The 8,240-nt window shown below is 61.5% G+C and overlaps 2 protein-coding genes across 2 annotated transcripts; one reads left to right on the top strand and one right to left on the bottom strand.

Annotated features, from left to right (window-relative positions):
• Positions 1-14: 14 nt before the first annotated feature.
• On the bottom strand, positions 15-2,917 carry RPL11 (ribosomal protein L11). The gene is made up of 6 exons (XM_032202118.1): positions 2,887-2,917; positions 2,455-2,605; positions 2,069-2,175; positions 1,542-1,673; positions 734-844; positions 15-90 (listed from the first exon to the last, which is right to left on the bottom strand). Exons 1-6 carry the CDS (start codon positions 2,890-2,892, stop codon positions 61-63), a joined length of 537 nt encoding a protein of 178 aa, XP_032058009.1. The 5' UTR covers positions 2,893-2,917; the 3' UTR covers positions 15-60.
• Positions 2,918-3,414: 497 nt separating this feature from the next.
• Positions 3,415-7,436, top strand: PPT1 (palmitoyl-protein thioesterase 1). The gene is made up of 9 exons (XM_032202117.1): positions 3,415-3,514; positions 3,598-3,707; positions 4,466-4,593; positions 4,864-4,934; positions 5,737-5,839; positions 5,915-6,005; positions 6,475-6,573; positions 6,747-6,818; positions 7,246-7,436. Exons 1-9 carry the CDS (start codon positions 3,415-3,417, stop codon positions 7,366-7,368), a joined length of 897 nt encoding a protein of 298 aa, XP_032058008.1. The 3' UTR covers positions 7,369-7,436.
• Positions 7,437-8,240: the final 804 nt, after the last annotated feature.

Below are 8,240 nucleotides of genomic sequence, written 5' to 3'. Positions count from 1 at the left end.
GCGCACACCAGGAGTTTGGGAGTTATAAAACTTTATTTGCTTTTTGGTAACAGGAGCTCTTCATTTGCCGGGAAGGATGATGCCATCGTACTGCGAGGAAAGGAGAAACAACCACGTGAGGCTGGGAGAGGCACGGCCCCCCGGGGAAAAACGGGCACCAGCCGCACCCCAAGCAGGCAGCCCGGAGGTTCAGCACCCCCTGAGCTAACCGCCCCGCTGTGAGTTTCTCAGGGGGGCTTTGTTCAGAAGAGCACCGACCCCTGCTCACCAGGCCAGCCAAGCAAGTTGGATCTGACCAGAATTAACTCAGCCCCATTCCAGCCCCTCATCTGGCAGAACCGAGCTGAGGTGTGGAGCAGAGCTCAGCAGGAGCAGGCTGGGTTCCCCCTCTGCAGGGCAGGACCACTGCAGGCTGGAGCAGCGTGGCTCATGAAGAGCTACCAGAGCGGCTGCTCACCCCTTCCACCTCTTCAAAAAAAAGCCACCAGTGGCCCATTTCCACAAATCTCAACCTTCTGACATCCCCCACTCACAATCCAGGCAGGGAGAGCTGCAGGCAGCCAAACCCCAGTGCTGGTTTTATTGGGTTGCTCCATCCGAACCATTCAGCAGCGATTAACGTCCTGCCCAGAGCCTCGCTGCACCCCCTCCGCAGGGAAGGGCACAGCAGCCACGCGTTTTGCTGACACTTGCTGGGATCTCTCGGGCTGGAAGCCACGAGGCCGGGCCCTACCTTCTGCTGAAACCAGCGCATGGCTTCCTCCTTCCCGATCCTGTGCTTGGCCCCGATGTTGCCGGTTCTGCGCTTCTTGTCAGCGATGCTGAAACCAGGCCTGCCCAGCACCTGCCAGGAGAGCAGCGGCACCGTGTCATTCTGGCATTGATTTGCTTCATTAACACAAGCACAGTGCTAGGAAGGAAGCCCAGAGCTCCCAAACCCGTGACATCTCACTCTCTGGGTCATGTTCAGGTCTTAAAGCATCATCTTCCCCAGCCCCAACGTAAACTGAAGTGTGAGTAACTCCGAGCAGGCAGCTGAGCCCCCGTGGGCAGCTCCTCGGCCGGACAGCCCCGCACACAGACACGGCTAACCCAACGTGCACGGGGCAGACGCGCTGCTCCACACCCTCAGGGCTCAGCTCTCCAGCAGAGGCACACGGAGCGGTGCAGAGCAGGGAACAGCTCCGTGGGGCAGAGCAGGAGGAGAGCTCAACGTGCCAGCCACTGCTGTCTGCCCCCCACCACCTCGTGAACCGGGGAGCAGCGCAGGCACAGCCCCGTCCTTCAGCCTCGAAGTCCCCTCCCGCCGTCCCCACACTGCTGCTTTTCCCTTCCTAACCTCCTGGCACTTTTCCCTGTATTTGTCTCTGCAGACACCACGGATCGGGGGTCTCACAGCAGCCCCGTGAGCCCCAGCTGAGGCACGGCTTTTGTTGACACCTTTCCACCTTCCAGCAGCGTTAACAAGAGCCAACTGCCAGCCCAGGTTCCTTCAGCAGCTTTCACACAAACCCGGAGAACACAAAGTGGGGGATACGCACCACATAGAAGTCCAAGCCGTAGATACCGATACTGGGATCGTATTTGATGCCCAGGTCGATGTGCTCCTGTATGCCAAAGCCAAAGTTCCCAGTGTCTGAGAAGTTGTTTTTTCTCAACTCATATTCTCGCACCTGAAACACGGGTTACCGGTCAGCATTTTGTTATTGACTGCAGACACAAGTCCTGCGTGTTCTAACTGCTACCAGACCCACAACTCGCTTACGTGCTATTAAGCCTTCACCCCCAAAATTTTTATCCTACAGCGTGCTCAGGAAGCACAGCAGCAGACAGAATCTCCACAGATAGCAGCAACTGCACCAACCCGCTCTTAAATAAGGAAGGAACAGCAGCCAAGCAGAGAACCAATGCAAACCCAGCAGCCTGGGGATCAGAGATGCCGCCCCAACCCTTAAATCCACAACTGACCCGTAACCAGACCAGCTGCAGCATTTCAAAGCCTATTTTCAACCGATAACAGTTTAAATTTTGTTCTTTCACAAGCCAAAGACCCGGCCCCACTGCTCACCTTTAACCCCTTCTCCAGAATCTCCTCTGCTTTGGCCCCACGAACCGTGCAATGAACGGCAATCTTCTCGTTCCTCCTGATGCCGAAGGACCTGACGGTGTACCGCGCTGCGGGCAGCAACAACGACACTCAGAGGCTGCTCCGAGAATCCCCTCCTGGGGACTCGGAGCTGGCTCACAGGCACCTGGGAAATCACTGAGAAGCAAAAAGCCCCGCGACAACGGGAAATCCTGTGCGACGGGGGCAGAGCTGCAGCCACCCCCAGCCTGATGGGCACAGCCCCGAACTGCCCGGCCCCCAGCCCGCCCCGGCAGGCCTGGGAGCGGGGCTCCCCTCCCGGCTCAGCCCCGGTGGCCCGCAGCAGCCCCCCCCCGGCCCCGGCTCACCCTTGGAGAAGACGGGTGTCTGCCCGGTCAGCTGCTCCAGCACCTTGGCGGCGCGGGTGAGGCGGTCGCCGCTCTCCCCGACGCAGATGTTGAGGCACAGCTTGCGGATGCGCAGCTCGCGCATGGGGTTCTCCTTCTCACCCTGGTCTTGCTACGGAGAAACGGCGGCGGGGTCAGGCCGGGCACGGGCACCGGGCACCGGGCGCCGGGCACGGGCACCGGGCACAGGGCCCGGCCGCTCCCCGCCCCCGCGGCCTACCCATGGCGGCCGGCCCCGCGGGGCTCCCCGCCGGCCCCTTCCCTCCCCGCTCCCTCCCCGCGGCTCCCCCCGCTCCCTCCCGTCGGGCGGCGGCGCGGAGAGGCCCCGCCGAGGGCGGATGGCGGCGGATGGCGGCTGCAGGCCCGGCCCTGCCCGCGGCGGCCGCTACTCACCGCCATGGCGGAGGCGGGGAAGAGGCGGGCCCCGCCCCGCCGCGGGGCCTTATGGGGCGGCAGCGCCCCCTGGCGGCCGGAGGCCGGCCCCGCCCCGCCCCCCCTCCCCCTCCCGGGCTCGTTGCCCGGCAACCGCGCGCCCCCGCCGCCATTTCGTGAGGCGGCGGCGCGGGCCCTGAGGGTCCCGGGGGAGCTGGGGGGGTCCCGCAGGGTCCTGGGGGCGCTTTGTGCCCCCCCCCAGCATCCCCCTGCCCTGTGGGGCCGCCGGGATCCTCAGGACCTGGCACTGGGACCCCCCCCCCCGGCCCCCACCGGGGGCTGTGGGCGGGAACCGCCACGCGCAGCCGCTGCCGGCCCCGCCCACCGACACAGGCCCCGCCCTCGATCCGCTCAGACCCCGCCCACCCACGAAAACCACGCCCCATCGACAAGTCCCGCCCGTCTCCTCAGGCCACGCCCCCAGCTCTGCTCAGACCACGCCCACCGCCGCATGACCAGCGCGCCGCGCGTGTCACGTGACCATTCAAGATGGCGGCGCTCGGTGTGGTGGTGCCGATGCTGCTGGGGCTGGGGCTGGGCCTGGGCCTGGGCCACGCGGCCCCGCCCGTGGTGCTGTGGCACGGCATGGGTGGGTGGGCACCGCACGGCTCCGGGACGGCTCCGGGACCGCACCGGGCCGAGCCGGGCCGTGACAGCGCCGTTCCCTTGCAGGTGACAGCTGCTGCAACCCCCGCAGCATGGGCTACATCCGCGGGCTGCTGCAGCGCCGCCTGCCCGGCACCTACGTGCTGTCCCTGCGCCTCGGAGCCTCGGCCCTGCAGGTAGCGGGGGGGGCTGGGGGTGGGCGCAGGCCGAGACCCGGCCACGGGGGGGGCCGCAGGGGGGCCCCGGTAATTGTTGGTAATTGGGTACCCCCGGTAATTGGGTGCCTCGAGAGGGAACCGGCCGGACGGGTAGAAACCAACGGCACCGGGACAATCCCTGCAGGAAGGAGCTGGGGAAAACCAACCCCCGTCCCTGAATCGGGTCAGTGTGCACAGCCCCTGCTGGGCGTCCTCATTAGCGCTGATTGGAACCGTCCCAGGCAGTGCAGGGCGTGGGGAACGCCCAGGTTAAAGCCTCGTCCCGGCACCCTGTGTGATTCCAGGGGACACGCTCACTGCTCAGCTCCAGTGTGACAGACACAGGCTGCTGCTGCGCCTCTGTGTCTGTTCTGCGGAGCCTCACTAAGTTTCTTTACGTGGTCTGTCAGAGTAAGGAGCAGTGTGTGTTATTCACTGGGACCTGGAAAGGGCAGGTGGGGGTTGGTCTGTACATAATGTGTAAAACACGATCTGAAGGAGCTGAAATTGGGAAGAAGTTTGGGGAAGTGTCCCTGCTCTGGAGGAGGCAGTTTTGCAGGCAGAGCAGGAAGAACACTGTGCTGATGGGAAGTCTCAGGGCCTGAATTCTGTTTCCATCATCTCGTGAAGGTGAAGGGCTCTTTCACAAGTGGAGCTTTTAGTGCTCAGTTTGCAGAAATGAAAATAACCTAAGCCATGGTAAAGGTACCAGCTGTGCTTCCTCATCTGGCTGCCAGGACGTGGAGAACAGCTTCTTCATGAACGCGAACGACCAAGTGAGGGAGGTGTGCGGGCAGCTCGCCGCGGACCCTCACCTGAAAGGAGGCTACAACGCCATCGGCTTCTCCCAGGGAGGGCAGTTCCTGTAAGCTGATGTTTCTGTTCTGCCTCCAGTGCTTTTTTGGGGGGGGTTCGGTTTTAAAATCAAATTCTCCTGAACTACTGAGCGGATGTAGATGGACAAATCCCTTCCTAAAGGCAGGAGCCCTCTAAAGGAGGGGAGACTCCAGGAGGAGGCTGCAGCAAGGCGTGATTGATTCTCCAGGCAAACATGGCCCCGGTGCCTGAGCCCACGCTGAGCAGTGATCATGGCCGGGTGCTCGTGGTGCTGACTCGGCTCCTCCTTTCTCCGCAGGAGGGCGGTGGCCCAGAGGTGTCCTTCCCCTCCCATGCTCAATCTGATCTCCGTTGGGGGGCAGCACCAAGGTAGCGTCCTCTTACCCTGTCTTGGGATGGGCGGGGGGCTCTTGTTGGCAGCAGGAGCGAGGTGTGTGACGTCCTCCTGAGAAACAGCCGGAATCAGGCTGTCCCTTTGCTCTCCAAACACGGTGGCCGCCTTTGGCTCAGTCGTTACCTTCTGGCTTGACTGGCACTGAGCAGGGAGGTTTGTAAGGAGATGGCTGCTCAGTAGGATTCCCACATGCTTTGGAAGCGCGTGGGGTTAGTTGTGCCTGGAGAAATGTCTGGGTACACAGCGAAGCCTCGTGGTGCCCCTAAACCTGCTGGGTCTCGGGGTGTTCTAAAACCGGCACGTGCAAGGCTGAAGCCCTGGGGAAGGGGAGGTGCTCTGAGCAGTGGACAGAAGAGGCAGCGTGAGGCGTATTTAGGGAGTGTGCAGGTGAGGGTAGCTGGGGGTAGATCTCACGTGGTCTCCCCTGGGACGTTCCGTGGCTTGGGTCTCTTTCTCTGTAGCGTGGGGCGGGGGAGTTGTAGGGAACCATCCCCACACCCCCAGGGAAGGCGCGAGGCGAGCTGGAGAAACGTTCTGCCCCCCTGCATGCCCCCAGCCTCCAGAGCAGTAACCTCAGCCCAAGAACATCAGCCACTGCCTCTGCTCGTTAGTGCCCGGGGCAGGAGGAATGTCTAACGAGATCGGGGGATTAACGGCCTCCTGATCCCCTGCTAATTCCTGCCACCCCTCCGTAAGAGGCCGGTTCTTTACCAGCCGGGGGGATTAAGGGATTGCAGCCCGGCTCAGCGGCTGTTACGTGATGTCCCCGTCCCCCAGGCGTGTTCGGCTTCCCGCGCTGCCCCGGGGAGAGCTCCCACATCTGCGACTGGATCCGGAAGACGCTGGATCTGGGCGCCTACACGCCGGCTGTGCAGGAGCAGTGAGTTCGCTCGTCGGGCTGCAGAGGCGTGAGAAGCTCCGGGTTCCTGGTCCGATCTCTGGTTTCTCTTCCCAGTTTGGTGCAGGCGGAGTACTGGCACGACCCTTTGAGGGAGGAGGACTACAGGAAGAGCAGCATCTTCTTGGCTGACATTAACCAGGAGAGGGTACGCAGCTGCCCCGTGCGTTAATCCCAGCAGGGCGGCAGCAGCAGCGAGCTCCTTGGTGTTCTCCACGGAGTTCAAAGGGAGCGTTTTCTGCCCTGCACCCCAGGAGCGTACACGGTGCGTGCCCTGGCAGGTTTGTGACAGAAACCAGAGCCAGAGCAGCTCCTGGCACTGCTCGCTGGGAGGACGCACCAAGTGCCCGGCCCACCCAGCACCTTTCCCGGGGCGACCCCTCGCCCTCCCCTGGCAGGCAGCAGAGCTCCGGCCCCTTCTTACAGCCTGGAGACAGGGCTGAACGCTGTGAGCAGAGCAAAGGCAGAGCACAGCACAGCACAGCGCCTTCCTGCCTCCCAGGCTGGTGTGGGCTGGGGCTCCCAACTGCTGGTGCAGTTGGAGCAGGCGGGTTCCCTGGGGGAACTTTGTGGGGGCCGCTCAGTGACTCAGGCCCTTCTGTGCTGCTCTCACCCAGGGCGTCAATGAGACGTACAAGAAGAACCTGATGGCTCTGAAGAGGTTTGTGATGGTGAAATTTCTCAACGACACGATGGTCGACCCGCCGATCTCTGAGGTGAGGCAGCAGGGCAGGGGCTGCTTTCAGGCGGGTTTTGGTTCTTGCTCAGCTCTGCTCTGCCCTTCGGTGGCAGAGCTCTGAGGGGCAGGCTGAGCGCAGAGGAAGCCAGGAAGTCCATTTTGCCTTCTGGGAGCCCGTTGGTGACTGTTCCCCTCTGTTTCTCCTGGCAGTGGTTTGGGTTTTACAAAAGCGGCCAAGCCAAGGAGACGATTCCGCTGAGGGAGACGCTGCTGTACACAGAGGTAGGTTCTGCTGCGGCAGAGCTTTCTGCAGGTGCCACTCGATTCCCCAGGGCCTCCAGGAGCTCTGAACGCCCCAGTCCTGCTCCTCTCACATCTCCGCTGATCCTGGGGCACGGCCTCCCCTTGCCAGGAGCCGTTTCCCTCCAGGCCGGTCCCTGGTGGTGGTTTCACACCTGGCTCAAGCTCCCTTTCCACAGGTGTTTAATGGGCTTTGCTTCTTTTTCAAGCCTTGTTGTAAACCAGAAGTGACCTTTTCCCCTCTCTGAGGAGAAACTTTAAGCTCAGAGGTGGAAGCTGCTCCAGCCTGCCAGCCCCTCGTGCTGCAGCAGCCTGTGGCTGGCAGCGCTGCTCCCTGAGGGGCTCCCTGAGGGGCTCCCCAGCTGCTGCTGCAGCCCTCGGGATGCTCTCAGCCCCCTTCTCTTTTCAGGACCGCCTCGGGCTGCAGGAGATGGACAAAGCCGGGAAGCTGCTGTTCCTGGGGGTGGAGGGGGAGCACCTGCAGTTCTCGGAGCAGTGGTTCTGTGCCACCATCCTCCCCTTCCTCCAGTGAGCCTGGGGGGAGGCACCGTGGGGGAGCACCTTGGGGGGCTCCCCGTAGTTAACGTGCACGAGCACTGCTGGACAAGGCTGCAGGGAGATGGGGGAAGGGGTGGGGGGGTGGGGAAATGAATCTCAGGGCTGAGCCCCGCACTGCTGCTGAAGCACTCCGTGCCCCAACCAGAGCAGTGGTCGGGCTGGGCAGGTGGTGAGGGTGAGAGAACCGAGCTGCTTGAGAGGTTGAAGTCCCAGCTCCCTGCTCCTCTCCAGGAGCACTGTCAGTATTAACCAGGCACTAGTGCAGGAACGCAGCCCCTCCTGAGGGGAGAACCCCATAGACTTAGGTGGCCGTACACAGGGGAGAGATCAGTCAGGCTGGGGAAAGAGACCACGTTTAGGGGGTTCTGGGGAAAGGGGAGTTTTAAGTGGGTATTAACAGCTTGAACCATTTTCAACTAATGGCTTCTTTTATGCACTTTTGTACAACTGAAATCAATAAAGACCTTTACATCCAACCACCTGACACAAGAGGTGCAGTGTGACAACTGCTGCCGTGAGTCAAGGAGAGCTGAGGAAAGGCCGGGACCCCCTGGGGCAACCCAGGCAGGGCTGAGCAGCAAGGGGCATCGCGTCCCCCAAGTCCTCTTCTGCCTCCAAGAAGAGCAAGCAGGAGACACTCTAATGAGCAAGTTGGCATTAACTTTATTCTATCATCTGTATAATCTTAAGTACATAAGAAAGGTTTTTATTTTTCACAAGCCTCAGGAGAAGACGAGTACAAGTCACAGGACAGTCTTAAAATAAAAAATTGCATATTTTTTTTGTAAGTTTTGTCCTAGAGAAAAAGAACATTGACACTTTACCAAGGAAATGCATTTACGATAT

This window comes from Aythya fuligula, chromosome 23 (assembly GCF_009819795.1).
Source record: "Aythya fuligula isolate bAytFul2 chromosome 23, bAytFul2.pri, whole genome shotgun sequence".
NCBI lineage: Eukaryota > Metazoa > Chordata > Aves > Anseriformes > Anatidae > Aythya > Aythya fuligula.
The sequence above is the reverse complement of the archived record's forward strand: the minus strand, read 5'-3'. Positions and strand labels throughout refer to the sequence as shown.

Coding starts and splice junctions, on each gene's coding strand:
- RPL11 (XM_032202118.1), bottom strand. Junction 1,674..2,068: donor TTCTGGAGAAGGGGTTAAAG/GTGAGCAGTGGG, acceptor CCCGTGTTTCAG/GTGCGAGAATATGAGTTGAG. Junction 91..733: donor TGCGCTGGTTTCAGCAGAAG/GTAGGGCCCGGC, acceptor CTTTCCTCGCAG/TACGATGGCATCATCCTTCC.
- PPT1 (XM_032202117.1), top strand. CDS start 3,415: ATGGCGGCGCTCGGTGTGGTGGTGCCGATGCTGCTGGGGCTGGGGCTG. Junction 6,006..6,474: donor CTGACATTAACCAGGAGAGG/GTACGCAGCTGC, acceptor GCTCTCACCCAG/GGCGTCAATGAGACGTACAA. Junction 6,574..6,746: donor TCGACCCGCCGATCTCTGAG/GTGAGGCAGCAG, acceptor TTCTCCTGGCAG/TGGTTTGGGTTTTACAAAAG.